At 43.4% G+C, this 23700-nt stretch overlaps 1 protein-coding gene across 1 annotated transcript in view; it reads left to right on the top strand.

Annotated features, from left to right (window-relative positions):
• VPS50 (VPS50 subunit of EARP/GARPII complex) overlaps positions 1-23700 on the top strand; it is a 390966-nt gene that overhangs the window by 117113 nt on the left and 250153 nt on the right. Inside the window, exons 6-8 of the mRNA XM_073629604.1 lie at positions 488-558; positions 18656-18773; positions 18860-18895. Of these exons, the coding sequence (XP_073485705.1) occupies positions 488-558; positions 18656-18773; positions 18860-18895 (225 nt within the window). The remainder of the gene's footprint in view (positions 1-487; positions 559-18655; positions 18774-18859; positions 18896-23700) is intronic.

The following is a 23700-nucleotide window of genomic DNA, read 5'->3' as shown; positions in this document are numbered from 1 at the left end:
AAACTCGCTTTGATAATACGAGTGCTTTGGATTACAAGCATTCTTCTGGAACAAATTATGCTCGTAATCCAAGGTATTACTGTATATCTGTTAAGTGCAAAAAATACCTGTTGAACCTGCTAGACATATTTCAACTGATCACTTCCTGTGTTTTCTGTCTCTACTTCACTGTTATCCGTTACATTGTTCCCAGCCATGTCTGAGGACTATAGAGCCCGTCCTCTCTATGCTACAGCGAAGGGGAGAGGGGCGGTGTTTGTAGTTCTTTTTCTATAGGGATGATGCTGCTTATCCATATACACAGTGCTGTGAGTGAGTGTTGTCACCCTAGGACAGAACGTGTTACTGGCAGAATTGCCAGGTAAAAATAAAGGAAAAACAACATGATAAAAAAGAAAACAATATACACTTTTCTTTTTTGTTTTGTTTTTGGATTTAGATATGCTTCAACTCGGAGTCATCAGTAAATTTATTTTTGTTTCGGCAGGAGCTGGAGCGAGTTACATCTCTACAGACGAGTCTTCAACTTGCTGCTGTTATATGTTCTAATGGAAGGAGGTAAGGAGGAGAACATGTACAGTGGATATGTGTAGGTGTGTGTCTGTCAGTTTGTGTGTATACCCCCGTATATCGATCTTCATCATCCTCTTTTACCCACTTGGGAGGTGATGGTTTGAGCAGCACAGACTAGAAATAGAATACAGCTGAGATCATCGGTAGACTGTCAGACATGTTTGGATCTATGGTATGGTTGGGAAAAATTGGAACTATTTGACAAGAGACAATATATGCAGTCAAAGAATTACATATTCTTAAATGAGCTTTATAAAAAGTTCTCATAAACTTATCTACCGTGCCTTGCAAAAGTATTCACCCCCCTTGGCTTTTTACATATTTTGTTACATTACAGCCTTTAGTTCAATGTTTTTTTAATCTGAATTATATTTGATGGATCAGAACGCAATAGTCTAAGTTGGTGACGTAAAATTAGAAAAATATATACATAAAACTTTTTTTCAGAAATAAAAAACGGATAATTGGCATGTGCGTATGTATTTATCCCCTTTGTAACGAAGGCCATAAAAAGCTCTGGTGCAACCAGTTACCTTCATAAGTCACATAATTAGTGAAATAATGTCCACCTGTGTGCAATCTAAGTATCACATGATCTGTCATTACATATACACACCTTTTTTGAAGGGCCCCAGAGGCTGCAACACCTAAGCAAGAGGAACCACTAACCAAACACTGCCATGAAGACCAAGGAACTCTCCAAACAAGTAAGGGACAATGTTGATCCCTAGGAGCACCATCAAATCTATCATAATCAAATGGAAAGAACATGGCACAACAGCAAACCTGCCAAGAGACGGCCGCACACCAAAACTCACAGACTGGGCAAGGAGGGCATTAATCAGAGAGGCAGCACAGAGACCTAAGGTAACCCTGGAGGAGCTGCAGAGTTCCACAGAAGAGACTGGAGTATCTGTACATAGGACGACAATAAGCCGTACGCTCCATAGAGTTGGGCTTTATGGCAGAGTGGCCAAAAGAAAGCCATTACTTTCAGCAAAATACAAAATGGCACGTTTTGAGTTTGCGAAAAGGCATGTGGGAGACTCCCAAAATGTATGGAGGAAGGTGCTCTGGTCTGATGAGACTAAAATTGAACTTTTTGGCCATCAAAGAAAACGCTATGTTTGGTGCAAACCCAACACATCACATCATCCAAAGAACACCGTCCCCACTGTGAAACATGGTGGTGGCAGCATCATGCTGTGGGGATGTTTTTCAGCAGTCGGGACTGGGAAACTGGTCAGAGTTGAGGGAAAGATGGATGGTGCTAAATACAGGGATATTTTTGAGCAAAATCTGCACCAATCTGTGTGTGATTTGAGGCTAGGACGGAGGTTCACCTTCCAGCAGGACAATGACCACAAACACACTGCTAAAGCAACACTTGAGTGGTTTAAGGGGAAACATGTAAATGTGTTGGAATGGCCTAGTCAAAGCCCAGACCTCAATCCAATAAAAAATCTGTGGTCAGACTTAAAGATTGCTGTACACAAGCACAAACCATCCAACTTGAAGGAGCTGGAGCAGTTTTGCAAGGAGGAATGGGCAAAAATCCCAGTGGAGACTTAGAGACTTATCCAAAGTGACTTGGAGATGTGATAGCCGCCAAAGGTGGCTCTACAAAGTATTGACTTTAGGGGGGGTGAATATTTATGCACATTGACCTTTTCTGTTATTTTGTTCTATTTGTTGTTTGCTTCACAATAAAAAAAAAAAAAATAAACATCTTCAAAGTTGTGGGCATGTTCTGTAAATTAAATGATGCAAATCCTCAAACAATCCATGTTAATTCCAGGTTGTGAGGCAACAAAACACGAAAAATGCTAAGGGGGGTGAATACTTTGGCAAGGCACTGTAGCTGCAGGCATGGCGATGTAATTCATCCTCAGAGTTTGCAAATTCGTAAATTTTCTACTCACCCCTTTTTCATTGATTTTACAACCTGATGGCCTTTGAATTTTTAATATCTAATGTAACGCAGAGCAGGTGCACATGAAAGGGGGAAGGGAGCAGAGTGCAGATGTCAGATCAGAACAACTTCACTGCCTCTCTTGTGAACTTTAGGGATGAATGTCTGCAGAGTGGATGTAACTACAGAGGTTTATTGAAGGCTTGTTTTAACACTTTAACACTTATTTACTACTTGTCAAAACTATGTAAATCGTTCATTGTCTGAAGCGTGCTCATCTTTTATTTCTTTTTTTTTTTTTTTACTTTGGCATGTTAAAACACCTAATGCCTTCATGGATTTTTCTTATATTCCATTGGTGAGAAATCTTCACCGGAATGTTGCATATTGCAGCCTTTACAAAGGCAAATGGTGGTAACACACCCCCCATCAATGTATAATTCTAAAGGATAAGTTTACCTTTTGGGGCAGAATTTCACTTTTCATAATAAATAGAAGTGTTTTCCAATGCCATGCCTGGCCCAGCCATCCCAATGTGATTTTCTGTCACTTACCTCATTCACATGATATTTAGAATCTTGTCAGTCTTGTTGTATCTGAGCTCATCCCAAAGGGACGTTGGGGAAGTCAGGCAAATTCATACATGGAGGAGATGGTTGAAGGTGTGCTAATGAGGACACATGGTAAACTCCTCCCTGGGTCATACTGGCTGGTCTGTCTTGTGTTTATACCAGGAAGTTTCTGAAATGATCTGCAAACTACAGCCATGGATGGTCTTCAAAACCTAAGAAAACTTGTATTTTTGTGCAACAGAGGTACATTACTGGTATATTGGTACATAAGGGAACTGGATTTTAGAAAAAAAAGTAAAAAAGTCAACTTAGCCTTAAAAGGAGTTGTAAAGGCAGAAGGTTTCTCATCGTAATGCATTCTAAGCATTAAGATGAAAAACCTTCTTTTTGCAGAAGCCCCCCTCCCCCCCTCAGCCCCTATAATACTTACCTGAGCCCCATCTCTGTCTAGCGATATCCATGAGTCCCTCGGCCGTCCAGAACTCTCCCCCCTGATTGGCTGAGACACAGCAGCGGCGCCATTGGCTCCAGAATAGTGGCGGTCAGGCAGGACTGTTGCTTGATCCAGGTCATGATCGTGGGCCGCCATTTAGTGATCCCTGCTCAAAAGTAGAGGTCGACTGATATGGGTTTTTCTCTGGCCGATGCCGATATATAGAAATCGTGGTGGCCGATGGTCGATATATGATGCCGATTTTTTTGGGCCGATATATTTGGCCAATTTTTTTTTTCCCTTCATCTCATAAAAGCTAACAGTTAGACCCCTTTCACAATGGGGCGTTTTTCAGGCGCTTTTGGGCTAAAAATAGCACCTGTAAAGTGCCTGCAAAACGGCTCCCCTGCAGTCTCAGTGTGATATCCCGAGTGCTTTCACACTGAGTCGATGCGCTGGCAGGATGTTAAAAAAAAGTCCTGCAAGCGGCATCTTTGGAGCGGGGTATACCGCTGCTCCACCACTCCTGCCCATTGAAATGAATGCGCACAGCTGTCGAAGCGCCTGCAAAGCGTTTCGGCATCGGCGATTCAGGGGCGCATTTAACCCCTTCCACGGCCGCTAGCTGCGTTACAAGCGCCCCGCTAGCAGCCGTAAAGCGCCGCTAAAACTAGCAGCATTTTATCAAAGCATGCCCGCTCCACTGTGAAAGCAACCTTAAGGGCCCTTTCACACTGGGGCGGGGGCGGCGTCGGCAGTAATGCGCCGCTATTGTAAGCGGTGCTTTACCGTCGGTATTCGGCCGATAGCGGGGCGGTTTTACCCCCCGCTAGCGGCCGAGAAAGGGTTAAAAACCACCGCAAAGCGCCTCTGCTGAGGCGCTTTGCCGGCGGTATAACCGCGCTGTCTCATTGATTTCAATGGGAAGGAGCGGTACATACTCCGCTCCTTCACCGCTCCGAAGATGCTGCTAGCAGGACTTTTTTTCCCGTCCTGTCAGCACATCGCTCCAGTGTGAAAGCCCTTGGGGCTTTCACACTGGAGAAAAAGCAGTGTCGCTTTCGGGTCGGTTTGCAGGCGCTATTATTAGCGCAATAGCGCCTGCAAACCGCCCCAGTGTGAAAGGGCCCTAAGTAATAAGTGATACAGAAAATTTCTTACATTTATTAAACAAAACAAACCTCCAATCAGTTCACTTGTATGTATAATTTGGATAACAAAAAAAAAAACTATATCTTAAATATTAAATACACAAAAACAGGTAAATAAAAACTTTTGGACGAAAAAAATGTGCTAACTTTGCTGCTTAGTTTTTTTTTTTTTTTTAATTCATTAGTGTATTTTTTTTTTTTTTAATTCATTAGTGTATTTTTTTTTTTTAAATTGCGTTTGAAAGACCGCTGCGCAAATACCATGTGACATAAAATATTGCAACGACCGCTATTTTATTCCCTAGGGTCTCTGCTAAAAAAATATATATATATATAATGTTTGGGGGTTCTAAGTGATTTTCTAGCAGAAAATACAGGATTTTTATCTGTAAGCAACAAATGTCAGAAAAGATTTAGTCTTTAATTGGTTAAACTGAGAACTTCTACACACGGAGTTCAGTCTATTGATAAAAGAACCTGAAGAGATACAATGTATCTTCTTATCAGACTTGGCAGGCTGTCCAGAGGAGGAGAGAAGAAAACTTCAGACAACTTGCATTGACTTCTATTACAGAAGTCATTTGCAAGACACACTGAAGTTATAATTGGCCTTTTTTATCAGCACAATCGGCTGATGCCGATTAAGTAAAAAACGCCAAATATCGGCCTATATATCGGTCGACCTCTACTCAAAAGCCTTGTGAGTTATGCCTTTTTTCTCTCAAAAAAAGTTGCTGGTATGACGATATGTGTTGTGTACCAGCAGCAGTTTTGAAAATCCTGCAGAAGTGGCCAAAAGCTGTGCTGTTCTAATAGGCAACCACCGTTTGCCTGCTCCTCTCTGCCTTCTGCAGTCAGTTGACCAGCGTGGCTGGGGGTGGGGTGGGGGGGGGGGTTGAGGGTCGGCAGCATAGACAGCTCATGCTTCAGAAAATTTTCTACATTTCTTTCTTTCTGCATTGGAAGTGACAGCTAACTTACAGAAAAAAAACATTTTTTTCCTCCCCCTATAGTTGTCTTAACAGTTTAATACACTTCGTGTTCCCAAGTATCTATTTTACATTACGTCTGCAAAGAGCAAGAAGAATTTTCAGTGAAGAGATGCTGCTGCCCCTGTAATTTCCTGCAGAACACTCTATACTAAATACAATAATTACAGCATTTCTTCCTTGTGGCAGTGATATGCATTTTTCCTCTTCGTTTCGATTTCATTTGTGACTTTGATGCGTTTTGAATAGGAATTGCTATATCTCTTCACAAGTAACCGAGCGGAAACCGCTCCATGGTTTTGCTGGTAAATTGACGACATTTAAGATTGAAGCAGACTCCAAAGTCAGTAGACATCGCTTCTTTATGTGTTATTAAAGGGCAGCCGCAGGGCACAGTAACACAATTTATTTAGCCCACTGATATCTGGACAGATAAATCGCGGTAAATTTGTGTCTGGGAAATTAATATTACTAAGTATCAGAATTACCAGCATCTTGACATCAGAAACTGCAAGTGGAGCTTTCTGCTCCTTATCGTATTTTTCTCTATCCCCTTGGCTTCTTTTTTTTTTCTTCTATAAAGCCTGTTTACCGAACTAAATAGCTCAACCTCAAATTTACACGCAGCGAATGAGTCAAAGGAGCGACTCGTCATAGGGCAGTTCCAAATTGAATGCATCAAGAGCGTATCCGTGTGAAAGGGCCTAAATCGATTCCATTGAAGATCACATCATAAAAAGTCAAACTATTAAAACATTGCTTCCTTTTCAGGAGTAACGTATGCAAAGGCAGTGATAGGTATGTATGAGGCTCCTATAAGCTGCACATCACTACAAGACCCTGCGTGTGTGTATGACATCCTCAGCCTGTGCTCCAGCCAGGCCACACCCCCTCCAACGCGTTTCACTTCACCTTGGAGCTTAGTCATGCTTACGGGGGCGGAGCAAAACACATTGGGGCGGGACCAGGCTAGAGCCTGGGTTGAGGCTGTCATACACATACACACAGGGTCTTGCAGTGATGTGTGGCTCTTAGGATCTTTCTTTTGACCATAGGAGCCGGGATGAGCTCCATCCTTGCCTGCACTCCCAGCAGTGTGTCATAGGAGAGGACCTATTGAGTACTTGAGGAATTGGCTGAATGGTGCTATTTTTTCTAAACATTAAAGGTGACCAACCCACATCCCTGAAACAGAATGCATGAAGTTTTCCCTCTAAGTGGGACTTTAAAGGGGTAATAGTCATCTACGTATCATACCATTGTCGTAAAAGTATTAGTTTTATTGAAAATTGATTAAAAAGTAAGGTGTACAGTACATATAATATACATAGGATGCAAAGACACTATACAGAGAGGAGGAAACAGTTGCAAACTACCACTACTCTGTTGAGCAAGGGACAACAGAGATAACCCAGCGCGTTTCGAGTCTGCAATATTAATTCTCTTCTTCAGGTAAAAGTATAAAAATATATATATACATTTGTATATAATGAACATATCAATTAAATACATGAATAGAATTTATTGAATTAATATGTTCATTACATAGAAATGTGTATATATATATTTTTTTTATACTTTCTTCGTATCAATTGTAGACGTATTCACGTCCTGCTGTAAAACCACTTACCCCTGTAGAAGAAAATTAATATCGCAGACTCAAAACGCGTTGGGTTATCTCTGTTGTCCCTTGCTCAACAGAGTAGTGGTCATTTGCAGCTGTTTCTTCCTCTCTGTATACAGTCTTGTATTTGCATCCTATGTATATTATATGTACTGTACACCTTACTTTTTAATCAGTTTTCAATAAAACTAATACTTTTATGACAATGGTATGATACGTAGATGACTATTACCCCTTTAAAGTCCCACTTAGAGGAAAACTTCATGCATTCTATTGAGTACTTGAGCTGCACCCGTCATTCTGTTTTGTTAACTGTGTTCACATTTGGTGTTTTGGGATCTCGGACGGAATCGCTGCGATACTGCCCACAATCTCAAATCGCACTGCAATCGCAAAATGCATGTTCGGGAGCCATTCATTTTCAATGGCACCTAAATGTGGTGCAATTTTACCACAATAAACGTGCAGCAATTACAGCAAACCTCAGTAAGCAAAACTTGTTGCCCAAAAGAATATTCTACTCCTTTTTGGGGGACAAGCTTCGCGCGTTGTGGTTTGCCACGCGTTAATCGTGGCAATACCACACCGTTATTTAGGAGCCATTGAATATGAAAGGCACCCTAAAATTTGTTTTACACACTTTCCACTAGTTTTCTGTTTAGTGTACATTACACCTGTTATTGTAATTATCTGTTTTCTTCATATTCATCACTAGCTTCTATTCAGCATACACTACACACAATTATAATCATTCAAGTTTTTCTTTAGAATGCACCATACACACAATAACAGTACGTTTTATTAATTTTTTTTTTTGGTACATGTTATAAGGCATTTTGTCTTCTTTTTTTTCCCGCAATACGTTGAGTTAAAATAAAGATGTTTTACATTTTACCTGTTGGCTCTTTAGTGGAATCTATTGCAGTTTGGCTTATACTTGCAATTAAACTTACAAGCACAATCTGCTATTGATTAAACACCCTGCATCGTTTACAGATAAGGCTTTTCATGCAGGTGTGTAACCTTTTCTCTAATAAGTGGTGAGACCAGGGTGACTTCTTATAATACTACAGTGTGCTTTGATATTTACCCCTCCCTCTTTAAGGAAAGCTTAAAAAAAGAATGTTTTTTTTTTTTTTTACATTTTTATATCCTTTTGTACTGCAAAGCAGCAATTCTGTGTTTTCAAGGCCAGAGATTCAAATGCACAATTCCCAACATACACATTCCTAACTATACACATTCCTAAAAATATGGCTGTATGTGTAAATGGCTGCTGCAGGGACCATCGACTGGAACCAAAGACAGCGAGAGGAACGTCACAAGCACACCATGTATCTCCAGAAAGCTTTATTCAGCAATCGCATTATTGCAGCAGAAGCAAAGTTTCGGAGGCTTTCAGGACCCCTTCATCAGGAATGTGACTTCATATATCTGATGGAGTCCTGCGAGCCTCTGAAACGTTGCTTCTGCTATAATAATGTGATCGCTGAATAAAGGTTTGTACCCATTCTTGAGATCCATGGTGTGCTGACGTTCTCTCGCTCTAATCTAGGCCAGGCCCTGCTGCCTCCTGGGATAGCTTTGTCAGCTGTCCCAGGAAGCCGTGGGGTTGAATTACTAAAACTGGAGAGTTCAAAATCTGGTGTAGCTCTGCATAGAAACCAATTGGCTTCCAGGTTTTATTGTCAAAGCTTAACTCAACAATTTTTTTTCAAATAACAAACATGTTATACTTACCTGCTCTGTGCAGTTGGTTTTGAACAGAGTAGCTCCGATCCTCCTATTCTCGGGTTCCATGCCGGCATTTCTGGCCCTTCTCTCCTGCCAGGTGCTCCCACAGCAAGCAGCTTGTGTCCATTCACATAAACAGCCGTGGCTTGGCCCTGCCCCCTCCGTCTCCTGATTGGCTCACTGGCTGCGATTGACAGCAGCGGGAACCAGTAGCTCAGCTGCTGCCAAAAGCCAATGAGGAGTGCAAGTCCCCAGAGAGCCTAGGCTCTCGTGAACATCACTGGATCAAGAGGGGGCTCGGGTAAGTATTAGGGGGGCCGGGGGGCTGCTGCACACAGAAGGTTCTTTTACCTTCATACATAGAGTTCATGTAGGTAAAAAAACCTTGTGCCTTTACAACCACTTGAAGTTAGAAGCTGATTGGCTACCATGCACAGCTGCACCAGATTTTGCACTCTCCAGTTTTAGTAAGTCAACCCCAGTGTGTCTCTGAGCCATAACCCGTGCAAACTCCTTGAACGTCTGGTCTACAACTGACTGAGCAACCACCTTGCTGGTAATAGCCTTCTTGATCCCGTTCAGTCTGGATTTCGTCCTCAACACTCCACAGAAACTGCCCTCCTAAAACTAACAAACGATCTACGAACGGCCAAAACCAATGGACACTATTCTTTACTCCTACTCCTGGACCTCTCTGCTGCCTTTGACACGGTTGACCACTCTCTCCTTCTCAAAAAACTCCACGCCTTTGGTCTCCGTGACTTTGCTGGTTCTCTTCCTACTTATCCAACCGCACCTTTAGTGTTACTTACAATTCTACTTGCTCCTTTCCTCTTCCTTTCTCTGTTGGGGTCCCCCACGGTTCTGTTCTTGGACTTCTCCTATTTTCAATCTACACCTCCTCCCTGGGTCAGCCTCCCATGGCTTCCAACACCACCGCTATGCTGATAACACCCAAATCTGTTTCTCTACCCCTCAGCTCACTACTCCAGTCTCCTCAGGTATCACTAATTTACTATCAGATATATTAATCTGGATGTCACACTGCTTCCTCAAACTTAATCTATCCAAAACCGAACTTATCATTTTTCCTCCCTCACATGCTCCTTCCCCTGATCTCTCTGTCAAAATCAGTGGCACAACTATAAGCCCATCCCCACATGCCAAGGGTCCTAGGTGTAGTCCTGGACTCTGAACTCTCCTTTAAGCCCCACATCCTATCACTGTCCAAATCTTGCCACCTCAACCTCCACAACATCTCCAAAATACGCCCCTCTCTAACCAATGACACAACAAAGCTCTTAATTCACTCCCTGGTCATCTCCCGCCTCGACTACTGCCTCCTCATTGGCTTAACTCTACATAGTCTATCCCTCCTTCAATCCATCATGAATGCTGCTGCCAGACTCTTCCACCTTACCAACCGCTCTGTGTCTGCTACTCCTCTCCGTCAATCCCTCCACTGGCTTCCGCTCACCCAACTAATTCAATTCAAAATATTAACAACTACTTACAAAGCCATCCACAACTCTGCCCCCAGCTACATCACTGACCTAGTCTCAAAGTACCAACCTAATCGTTCTCTTTGTTCTTCTCAAGACCTCCTGCTCTCTAGCTCCCTCATCACCTCCTCCCATACTCGCCTCCAGGACTTTTCCAGAGCCTCTCCAATCCTATGGAACTCCCTACCCCAATCTGTCCGATTATCTCCTACTCTATTAGCTTTTAGACGATCCCTGAAAACCCTCCTCTTCAGAGAAGCCTACCCTACCTACACCTAACAACTGTATTTTCATTTTCTCCATCTGATTATCCCCCACAGCTATTACTTTTTGTTCCACTTGACCCTCCCTTCTAGATTGTAAGCTCTTACGAGCAGGGCCCTTTTGATCCCTCCTGTATTGAATTGTATTGTAACTGTACTGTCTGCCCCCATGTTGTAAAGCGCTGCGCAAGCTGTTGGCGCTATAAATACTGTATAATAATATTAATCATGTTTGCTAATATGTTTTAACACTTATAAATAACCTAATTGTCCCAAACATGTTATAATGTCACTTTATATATGCCAAATTGTGTTAAAAGAGAAGTATGGTTTTTTTTTTTTTTACACATAATTACCTTGATGGATGGAGCATCCAGACCGATGCTGCATCTGTCCCCCGCCGCCTCTTCACTGAGTACCGAACCACCGAACATCGCCGATGGCTTGGTTCTCACAGATCCCCGAGAGGAAAGCTGCTGACTGTCAAGTCAGCGTCTCTCCTCTCTGATCCTCCACGCTCATTGGAGCGCTGAGTTGTGGAGGGGCGGGGGAGAGGCCATCTCAGTGGCTCGCTGAGAATGCCATCAAATCTAGACTTGGAAGTCGGGATGATGCGGTGCCTCGAGTGATGGCAGTGACGTCAACGGAGAGCGGACTTCAGACCGCTCTCTGCTGAAAACGGGTCACAGGAGTACAAAACGAATTGCACTCCTGTGACCAATAGGAGAAGCCCAGCCTAAAAAGCTCAGGCTGGACTTCTCCCTTAACATGCAAATAATAGCAGAAGAATTATTACCATGTTAAAATGTAGAACTTCACGTGTAAATTTTCAGCTTGAATGTTCTATTGATGTCTTGATTAACAGATGAAGAATCTGGGTCATTGTGAAAATCTTTCACTGTTTTACATTGAATTAATGCCCAGGGAAGATTTTTCTGATCTAACAGGTCTCTCAGGCTGATAGATTGGGCAATCGTTTGAGATGTAAATTTCAGGATGCCCATTAATGAGCAGAAAATCTAGGGGAGCTTTTATTTAATCTACACTGCGGGAATTGGAGCTCTCCTGAAGCCTTTCATCAATAAAGCTGCATTTGTTTTGGGCTGGTGTGATTCTCAGTGTTTCATATAAAATCCAGAAGGATTACAGTGTGCCTAACAATAGCACATCCTCAAATCCCCAAACAGAGATAGAAAAATGTGAATGAAATAACTGATTTACTGACTTACTGCTGCCTGCTGTCCATTTAACTTATCTCTGTATGATTTGGCATTCTGCAGACTTATAGTGAAATTGTTCCATAATGTAAAAGTATGCACAGCATTCTTGAAATTTACGGCAGACTTACTTGCCTGTTTGCCATACTCCAGCAATGACAAATCAGCCATCACCTTTGCTCAGTCCACAGACACAGATCATCTTCACCACTTCCTCCAGGTTCACAGCTCTTCTCCTCTCATATTTGTTGGCCACTTGCATGTATGGTCGTCTCTTTCATATGGGGGCTATTCGAGAATCAGCTAGAGAGTTTAGTTCACAAGATATAATGTGATTGATGCTAGGTGTGACTGGAGAATATAGCAAACAAAAGAAAGTCATTGTGCTTGGGTAAACTGCACAGGTAAGCTGCCAACACAAAATGATCAAACGGGGAATAAGCAGCCACAAAAGTCTCAAAAGCAAAGAATAAGAGACAATCCCATAGCGGCATGCCCGTTTCGTCATAGATTACATCATCCAAAGGCTTGCTGAGCACTCTTGTGATGAAATGCGTAGGGTGGGGCCTACCAGAGTGACTTCATCATGAGCGCTGATTTGACAGATGGGAAATGCTAAGTCTTTGGGAATGCTAAGTCTTTGGGAATGCTAAGTCTTTGGGAATGCTAAGTCTTTGGGAATGCTAAGTCTTTGGGAATGCTAAGTCTTTGGGAATGCTAAGTCTTTGGGAATGCTAAGTCTTTGTGACATGCTTTGAAATACCTGCTAATTCTGTAATTGCGCATTTTACTTTCTTTCTTTTTTTTTTAAATAAAACTATTTGTACAGTATCGCACTATGGGATTGTCTAATAATATTTTCTTTTGAGAACTTTTGTGGCTGCTTATTCCCTGTTTGACTTACAGTGGAGACATGTGGATTCCCGGGAGAGGTTAACCCCTCATGCACTGATTGACCATTTCATGAATAATGGTCAACAGGGTCTGGTAAGAGGCTAGTGTGTGATTTTCAGCTTTTTATGACTTGAGAATAGATTATCATTTGTTTTCTTTACATTGTAGGGTGCTCAGAAAGGCCTAAAATCCTTCCCCCCCCTCCCCCTAATCATATGTTACAAGACACAGAAGGATTCATTTTTAGACCATTGGGCTATGGTGTACCTCCAGGTGATTGGACGCTGGCAAATGGCAAAGCTTGACTCAGCCTTGCATAACCCCACCCCCTCCCAGAATTGCCTCAGTTTTTTGCTATTGTCTGAATGTGATGGACCTACAGTATTTTGGCTGAGAGTGTTTTCTTCTTTAATGTACTATATGAAGATTTGCAAGAATGTTTGGCTGTTGAAGTTATCCAGATTGATCTCTGCAGATCTTATTGGTTCTAGAGGTGACTGTACTCGATGTAAAGAACAGGGGCGGCTACTGGCACTGGGTACTGCAACAGGCACTTGCCTTGGCAGGCAGTTGCATTGTGTGAGTTGGCAGGCAGTTGCATTGTGTGAGTTGTCTGGTGCGTTGCATTGTGTGAGTTTGCAGGGCCATAATTTGCTGTGGTGTAGCCCACTTCCTGAAAACCCCGCAGGGTATGCCTGGCTTGGAGAGGTAAAGATTGAGCCATTAATGCTCTGCAATGTTCAGAGTAAATTTCCCCAATATTGGGTTCCTAGTGCTGTTCCTGCCCTAGGGGCTTTGAGAACTTGGGAACAGTAACATTTATTCCCTGCCCTGTCTGCCAACTGCAGGTACCAGTCAGCTGGTGCTGCTAGAGAGCACCCTGTTAGCACTGTGCCAGGCTTTTGGAGTCTTGTCTCTCTGGCAGTTTTTGTGGGCATTGCTGCTGGGCGTGCATGGGCCACCCAGCCTGTGGTGTGTGAGGGCTGCCGCACACAGCACTGGTGCAGCCTAGGGTGGGGCACTGTACATGTGCTGGGCTAGCACCATGTTGGATTTCCTTTCGGGACTAGCTACTGACTGCCCAGGACACACTGAATGGCAGCTCTATGACAACACAGTCCAGGCTGTTTCGCAACTGAAATATCTCAGGCCTCCAGGTAGTGGAAAAAGGGAAGACCACCCTTAATAAACACTGAGTATCACACCTGTCGTGGGCACAGCGCTCATGGTGAATCTGAATCAAGTGGGAACAATGTAAAACAGAAAATGCAAGTCCTACAAAACTTTTTCTTGTTCCTCAATTTCTAAAAGTTGACCCTGGAACTTCCCCAAGAAAGGCTTCGGTCCCTGTGGTCCAAGTTGCATGAATTGTACTCCCCTGGAGGGGTCTGTCTTTATGCCTTTGCATGAGGATGCTGGATGTGATGACTCCTGTGCTCAGTTTCATTCAAGAATGTTACAATTCAACATCCTAACCGCATGTATCAAGCGTGGAGATCTACCTGAGCAACATCAAAGATTACTGGGGTTCAGCGCCCATTTAAATAAAAAAAAAAAAGTAAAGAGCAAGGCCTAACTAAATAGTAAGGAAAACGTAGAAAAATATAATAAAACAAATGTCTCTATAAAAATATAAACTTACTGTAGCCTACCTTAAAAGTGGACGTCACCGGTCAGTAGAGCAGTGGAGGGCATCATTCATTTTTTTACTTTTGTTTTTTTTATTAATATTTTTTACAATTTTTTGGAGTGTTTTGGTGAAATATCAGGGGTCTAAACAGAACTTTGACAGAGAAAGGAGATTAAGGCTAGGTTCACACTTATGCGGGAAACAAAGCCAATCCTGTGTGTTTCCTGCATCGCGTTGCAATCGCACAGCGTCCATGCGATCTGTGGCGGTGGCAATGTTATCTTAATGACACCCGAAACAGATTGAAAAATGCAGTGTGATTGCCAGAATCACACTTGTTTACACCCTTGCGATTCGATTCAGGTGTGGGGGGATAAAAATGGGTCCTGCACCATTTTGGCGTAGATGGGATTTCAGCCATACAAATTATATGGCTGAAATCGCACAGGTTCGGTGCGATTCCTGTGCAAATCACATACGGTGTCTGCATCGCACCAATGTGAACCTAGCCTTAGGACCTAGTCTTCTATCTCTGCAGCTTCACCTGCACAGAATGAACAGGACTAGCTCTGTGCAGAGCTTTCTGTTAATTTACATTCATTCACTAACTGAACACAGTTTACTATGCTTCATCCATCAATGAACACAGTGAATGATTGGTACCAATCACTCACTGTGTTCATTCAGAAAAGGAAGGGCCTGGTAAATTACATATTTACCAGCCCCTTCCCCACTCCTCCATCCTGAAACCCTGCAGCAGCTGGTATGAGGGGAGGGGAGCAGGGAGGACCCAGCAGCAGAAAAGGAAGAGTAACCTGCACAGAAGGGATGGAGTGGGTGACATTTACTGGAACTGATCCCCTTTCTTTCTGCAGCCACTGAATGCTGGTGGGAGGGAGAGCAGGAGAAGCAGGCTTTCAGTGGCTGTAGGAGGAAAGGGGATCAGTTCCATAAATGCTGCCGCGGCTCCTGTCCCGGTTCAAGTGGGTCGAGATGTCATCTACCATTCACCTGTGATTGACGGGTTGCCAATCAGGAGGATTCTGTCTTTATTTTAACCCATACGTCTGAGCACCAAATGCAAGTTAGCCTCAAATTGGTTTCTATCCAGCTCTGCCCTGGAGTTAAGGAAATTCTTTCTCTCTATGGTGGGGAAGTTGCTGACAACAATGCCAGCCTGTCAGGATTGGGAGGTGTCTTGGATGCCTGTCGTTTTCAAGGGATGTGGTTCAGATCTCAGACCTAATTTGAGAGGAGCTGCATCCACGTCACCTGGTGTTCCCCACCACTCTGCATCCACTTCACCTGATGTTCCCTACCACTCTGCATCCACTTCACCTGGTGTTCCCTACCACTCTGCATCCACCTCACCTGATGTTCCCCACCACTCTGCATCCACTTCACCTGGTGTTCCCTACCACTCTGCGTCCACTTTACCTGATGTTCCCTACCACTCCGCATCCACTTCACCTGATGTTCCCCACCAATCTGCGTCCACTTCACCTGATGTTCCCCACCAGTCTGCGTCCACTTCACCAGATGTTCCCCACCACTCTGCGTCCACTTCACCTGGTGTTCCCCACCACTCTGCATCCACTTCACCTGATGTTCCCCACCACTCTGCGTCCACTTCACCTGATGTTCCCCACCACTCTGCGTCCACTTCACCTGATGTTCCTTACCACTCTGCATCCACTTCACCTGGTGTTCCTTACCACTCTGCATCCACTTCACCTGATGTTCCCCACCACTCTGCGTCCACTTCACCTGATGTTCCCTACCACTCTGCGTCCACTTCACCTGATGTTCCCCACCACTCTGCATCCACTTCACCTGATGTTCCCCACCACTCTGCATCCACTTCATCCACTTTTTATATAGAAAGTATGGATGCCTAATAATGTCCTGGAACTCATTAGTCAGTGATGCTTTCTAATTTGCACTCACAATTTTCAGGATCAGCTTTCTAGATGTTCCAACAACTTGCTAACATACGTAATAACAGATATTTTGTGCTGAATGCTTAAAGGCAAGACATTTTAAATGGCAGAAGAGTTTGCATTGTAGTCTATCTAAACCTAATAATAAAAAAGGAATATTTTGCAGTGTACCAGTCTTTGGATTGGGCAGCAGCCAGGGGCGTACCTAGAGCATTTGACACCAGGGGGGAACCTATATCTATCGGTCTGTGGCTGTCAGGCCCTGGCTGGGCTGGCAGGCAAGCTGACTTCACAATTCCCTCCCACGTCAATAGCCTTCTGCCCAAATAATAAGCAATCGCGTTGTCTCTGTAATTTAATTTACTTTAAGGCAAACAGAGAGGATACTTTCACACACTATTTGCCTTAAAGTAATTCTGGGCCCGTGCAAGCGGTACACCACATGTAGATGTCAAGTGACGTCACATGTAGCGCCTCTGCACACTGGGGCCCGAAACCCGGGAGAATCCTCCTCCCTCTGGTCCCTGGGTGGCCAGGCCCCTCCTCCTTCTCTGCAAAAACCGCGCCGACCAACCTGAGGATTGTAATTGGGCGGCCGGCGACAGACAGAAATGCATCATGTAACTGGCAGTGGCGCGCTTACTATGAGCTACTGCCAGGTGCCAGCCCAGACACCCCCAGTGAATAAGCGGCGCCGGTCTGACACCCCCCCCCCCTTTAATGTGTGGCACCTGGGGCGGACCGCTGGTACGCCACTGGCAGCAGCATTTATTTACTTTTTTATTCAGGCCTTCTGAAGTACATTTTTGTAAGTACAGAAAAATACTTGTGGACCTTGATGGAAAGCCAGTATCCTTGTAACCTTTTGTGCTGTGAACTGTAATTGCAAACAATGGTATTAAGGTGGTATTAAACCCAAAAGCAAAAATGTATTATATTACATCTTACCAATCATCAGATGTGGTGGCTGCATTTGGTTTCTTTTTTAAGGCTTTTACTCCCCTCTGTTTTCAGTTGGTGATCTGGCCAGTAACACATCTCCTGTATTAGAGTGCCCCCACTCTGGATGAAGGAGCAACAGACACACCGTTGGACAGCAACATTGTCAGTCTGGGGGGTTGTTAGATGTACTAGCATATTTAAATGCACTAACAAATTAAAGCCAAACTCCAGCTCACACTTTGCAATCAGTTACAGCAACAATTTTGTTCCTTTTGGGATACAGGTTTTACATAAATAAAAGCCGATCATTGTAAGCACCAATGCCAGGACTAAATGTTTAGTCCCCATTTTTGTAAACTGATACATCTGGCAGAGAGCTTGTTTTAAACAACAGACTGGCTGGATCTCCAGATGAAAATAGAAGAAATAAAGCATAAAAACGAAACTAATGCAGCCATTACATCTTAAAATTGGTAAGCTGCAGTATATAAATGTTGGCTTGTGTGTTTAATACTGCTCCAACTTTTTAAGCTGTCTTCTGTAATCTATAACCCCCCCCCCACCTCCACCTCAAATGAGAGTAATGGGGGGGTGTTGGTAGTCCAGATCTGGGGAAGAGCCTAGAGCAGGCTTTCTCAACCTTTTAACCCTAGAGGAACCCCCAAAAATAATTTTCATTTCTCGAGGAACCCTTACTAAAACCAATTCATCAGGACTCAATAGGAACAATGCCCCTTATATTGGTGGTCAGTAGGAAGAATGTCCCCCTTAAAGTGGTGCTCAGAATGCCACACTTAAAGACAGCTAAAACGATATTTGGTGTCATGCTGCTGGCTTTGCTAAGTGGTCCTGAACCTTCAACTCTGTAGGCATCATCAAAAAGGTGGTTCATCAGCCACAGCTTAAGGAACCCTTAGCAACCTCTGGAGGAACCCCAGGGTTCCATGGAACCCTGGTTGAGGATGGCTGACCTAGAGGGACAATGCTGCTGCTCCTCCATAGATTGAGTGTTGTCAGAATCGCCAGGTGGAAATTAAGGGAAAATAGTCTGAAAATAGGGAAAAAAAAAAACAAAATCAGCTGCCACACTGAAGGACTGGTGGTAAGATGCCATATATGACATTATTTGTTTTTTCGTTTTAGATACGTTTTAATTTATAAAATTGTTCTGTAGTCCTATACTTACATAATTACGTAAATTTTGTGTTCCGAGTAATTTTGTTGTCCCCTTTTCTTATGACATTCTTGTAACCTGAGATTACTTTTACTATTTTTGTAGACACTTAAATACGGCAAAGGAAGGATTCACAGAAGCCAGTCTAGGACTTCTGGCAAACCAGCGGAAACGTCAGCTATTGATTGGCCTGCTAAAGTCTCTGAGAACAATTAAAACCCTGGTAATGTCCACTGAAATCTTCATCATGTGTTTTGTACATTCACAGTTGTACAGTGCTTGACCTTTCCTTTTCTTTCTTTCGCTCAGCAAAGAACCGATGTACGCCTCAGTGAGATGCTGGAGGTAAATACTGTACATTTTTAGGGGGGGCTTGATTTGTGGGATGAAATTAAAGCATATTTTTGGGAGAAAGCATTTTATACGGGCAGTTACCTTTAACCACTTGAGCTCCAGAAGGTTTTACCCCCTTCCGGGCCAGGCCAGGCCATTTTGTGTGATACGGCACTGCGTTACTTTAACTGACAATTGCGCAGTCCAGCGACGCTGTACCCAAATAACATTTTTGTCCATTTTCCCAACAAATAGAGCTTTTTTTTGGTGGTATTTGATCACCTCTGCAGTTTTTATTTTTTGTGCTATAATCAAAAAGACCGATAATTTTGAAAAAAAAAACCCAAAAAACAATATTTTTTACTTTCTGCTATAAAACATATCCAATAAAAAAATCTAATTTCTTCATAAATTAAGGCCAATCTGTAATCTGCTACATATTTTTGGTTAAAAAAAAAAAAAAAAATTCCCAAAAGTATATATTGATTGGTTTCCCCAAAAGTTATAGCGTCTATAGCTGCTCTGGGATGGTGGCTGTTTGCTAGCTTTGTGGCTTGTGCGGGAGGAAGTGCTGCTCCTTCTTGTCTCAGGGCTGGGTGGAACTTCTGCTCTCCAAGCTGGTTGAACCGTAAGTTGTGAGAGCATCAATTCCGGTCCGGGTGATGTCCTTTGGCCTCCTCGTACCTCTGCTATGTGCTTTTGACAAGTTTTCTTGACACCAAATGGAGAAATTGTAACAAGTAAGGGAGCTCCAGCACACAGCTTGTGATTGACAGCCTCAGATTTGTTCCTGTGTGCTGCATGGGGGGGGGTCCCGCCCCCCCCCCCCCCCCTCCAATCAGCTTTTAGGACCTTTCTCACTGAGATATGGAGAGTTTAACTGTGTAACTTCAGCTCCCCGCCCCCTGTTTTCTGAAGGCTCAGACAAGTTGTATACATTTTTCAATTTGAATGGTTTACTCACACTGGGATGCACAGGAGTTCCATGCATCTCTGTTCAGACAGTCCTATTTATGTCAGTTGGAACACAGTGGCTGCATGGATACAGCTTCTGCTCCCAGTTTTGACACAACCCCGAATAGAGACAGTGCATTGGGGAATGTGCAGCCATGGTGTTCCAACTTGCATGAATAGGACGGCCTGCACAGGGATGCAGGCCCGTGTGGGTAATTATGGCCTTTACATGGCCACTCCTGAGTGAAAGAGGCCTAAAAAGACTACAGTAAAACCTTGGATTGCGAGCATAATTAGTTCCAGAAACCTGCTTGTAATCCAAAGCACTCGTATATTAAAGCAAATTTTCCCATAAGAAATAATGGAAACTCAGATGATTCATTCCACAACCATTTATTCATAAGTCCTTCTGTTTATAGTCCATATAAAAAGATTATAGCAATGTGATAAGTTGTGTAACCATAAAATGGCCATCCACAAATGGAAGCCTCCACAAGGGGATTAGAAGCAAAATCCAGCAGGAGCTACAGAGTATAAAAGAGAAGAGAGGCGCCTCGAAGTGCAGCAATATGGTTACATTTAATGAAGGTACAACATTTAACAACTCACATGGTTGATGACTAAAGGAGGCACATCTAAGTATTCAGGCATCCGGGGTAAAGCTGTAAGCATAGACCATCCCCCGCACCGCCGGCTCACACGTCAGTCTGTAATCGTGACAGGGAAGACTACCCTGCAGTAGAATGATTGATCCACTCGAGCGCAGCGTGGAAGGGACAACATCTATGGCGGTGCGGGGGATGGTCTATGTGGACAGCTTTATCCCGGATCCCTGCATACTTAGATGTGCCTGTTTTCATCATCAACCATGTGAGTTGCTAAATGTTGTACCTTCATTACATGTAACCATATTGCTACACTTAGAGGCGCCTCTCTTCTCTTTTATACTCAGTTGTGACATGACGCTACTTGTATATCAAGACATTGCTTGTATTTCAAGTCAAAATGTATTATAAAATGTTGCTTGTCTTGCAAAATGCTCTCAAACCAAGGTTTTACTGCATAGTTTTCCTTAAAGTGGTTGTATACCTCCAATGTAGAAGTTTTACCTATAGGTAAGCCTATAATAAGGCTTACCTATAGGTACTGTAAATATCTCTTAAACGTGTGCCGTTTAGGAGATATTTACCTTGCTGTGCGCCGATGATGTCATCGGCGCATACGCTGTGAAGAAACGGCCCTCCGTACCGTTTCTTCACTAGCAAGCGCCGTGACTGGCGGCTTCCGTGCGCATGCGTGACATCACGCGACCCAGGCCAGTCACAGAGCCAGAGTCTGCGGCCCCCCAGAAGGAAGAAGGGTGAAGATGGATGCGGCCACCAGCGGGGACAGTGCTGGCTTCCTTTGCAGTTAAGTGCAACATAATGGGCTAGTATGCAATGTAGGGATGCACCGAAATTTTGGCCGCTGAAACATATCGGCCTAAAATGGCCTTTTCCGCAATTTGCCGAAAGAGAAATCTTGCTGATAATGGTGCCGAAAATCGCGCATGCGCAGTAGTGGTGGGAGAACCACCGAGTGATGTCACTCGTTGTGTGGGCGGCGTGCACGTTACTCGCTGTTAAGAAGCCGCACTCGCGTAAGCACGTTCCCTGCTGAGACGCTAGAGTTGGAAGCACCTTCCCGCAGGCGCTCCTCATGGTTGTGAGACGCTGTGGGGACCCGAGAGATGCTGCTGGGACCCAAGAGACGCTGCGGGGACCCGAGAGACGCTGCTGGGACCTGAGAGACGGCTTCATAGAGGGCTGCACATAGTATACTCAAGTACGAGAGTGGGCACTGTCCCTCCTGGATGGCTACCACTACTATTCGCCGGTGAGCATTGCCGCTTTTGCCTTACTTAAACTGACAAATGACAAACAATCCAACTAGTAGTAGTATTTATTTTATTACAGTACTGAAACAGAAATAGTGATCTTTCTGTCTATAGCAGTCAAACAACATGTATTAATTACTATTTGGCCTTTGTTAACAACAAGCCAGCACTCTTGCCATGCAATGCTAGTATTTAAAATGTCTGCACTGCAGTACATCTGACTTGTACCAAAAAGATTTTATATAATTGAACTGATTAAATATGATTTGAAATGGAATGGATTGCAATTGCATGCTATATGTAACCCGCAGCTACATACATACACTTTTATATCGCACATGCAGCCGCTGATACCTTAGGGAGAGAACTTAGGGAAAGAAAATTACTAGTTCTCATTTAAGTTGAAAATAATAAAATACAAATTTTATTATAGCATACTACTATGTTATATTTCTTTACAGAATAACAGCCTTCTGGCATATTTCTGTTATGGCTAGTTGACAGTTGTTCTTTATACATAGTTTGTTGTTGTTGGGCCAAACTATGTTGTCTCTCCCTAAGCTGTCAGCCCGCTGCATGTGCAAAACTGTATGTTCTGTATCTGTAGCTGTATACATACTCCAGTACTATACACTATACTGCACTGTGTTTCGGGTATGGACGGAGACTTCCAGAAACACAGACTAGTCTACATTGCTTGCTGTGATTGGCTGAGCACCGCTGCTGTAGACTAGTCTGTGTTTCCCGGGAATCGTCCGTCCATACCCGGGGGCCGGAACACAGTGCGGTCTACTGTATTACTATGTATGTAACCCGCAGCTACATACATACACTTTTATCGTATATGTAGCCGCTGACACCTTAGGGAGAGATGCGCCGTAGACATCGGGCGCACTGAGCGTGCCGTTTCTAACGGCGATCATGCCGTTGGTGGCGGCACCAGTGCGCATGCACGGGAGTGACGTCATCGCGATATCGGAAGTCACTTCGGGATAGATGGCGGCGTCGGAGGAGGCGAGCGAGGGTCGATGCCAGGGCTTCGATCTCAGGTAAGTAATTCATAATGAGCTAGTATGCTATGCATACTAGCTCATTATGCCTTTGCCTTGCAGGGTGTATTATTTATTTATTTAATTTTTTAAGAGGCTTTACTTCCTCTTTAATAAAATAAGTCTTCTTAGTCTTAGGCATTTTTATATGATTTATTATTTTATGTCTGTCTTGTTTGTTGTTATTTTGTTGTTATGGTGCAATGTGCACGGACTGCAGTATGCACTGCAGGATATGCTGTAGTTACTTAACTTTAGTTTATTTATTATAATTTTGTATTTTATTTGATTATCTTCTGTGTCCACTGTCCAATTTATGTGGGTTGCATTTTATTAAAGTACTTATTATTTACATTACTGGATTGTACTATTCTTTTATTCATAAAATTAATGATTAAGTTAAATATGAATAATATAACGAATATAACACAATTTTATATATCAAATAATTTTTTTGTTTAATATATAAAAAAGCCATTTTCGATATCGGCCAGTTTCGGTATCGGTTTTCGGCTTAGTATATTTTTCGTTTTCGGTATCGGTTTCGGCACCGAAAAACCCATTAGTTGCACCCCTAATAAGCATACTAGCCCATTATGCTTTTACTTTGCAGGGGAAAAAAGAGGAAGTAAAACCCATCAGGGTTTACTTCTCTATAACCACTTTCGGGAATGGTGTGCGTTTCTCTTTAAGATAAAAGTGGTCTCCGCAGCAGATTTGTTGCAAGATCATGTTTATCGGCAGCGGGAAGGGGTGCCCACCCCCCTCCCGCAGCGCTACGGTCGTCTCCGCCGGTAGCGGCGGAGACGATCGCATCCTCTCCCATGAATGCCTGGATGCCGACTGAGGGGAACATGGCCCCTGCTCGGCTCCATTGCATGGGAGGGCGGAAGTGACATCAAACGTTACTTCCGCCCATAGCTCTTAAAGGAGATTTT

This window comes from Aquarana catesbeiana, linkage group LG05 (genome assembly GCF_042186555.1).
Source record: "Aquarana catesbeiana isolate 2022-GZ linkage group LG05, ASM4218655v1, whole genome shotgun sequence".
Taxonomy (NCBI): Eukaryota; Metazoa; Chordata; class Amphibia; order Anura; family Ranidae; genus Aquarana; species Aquarana catesbeiana.
This window is presented reverse-complemented; position numbering and strand designations above follow the sequence as displayed.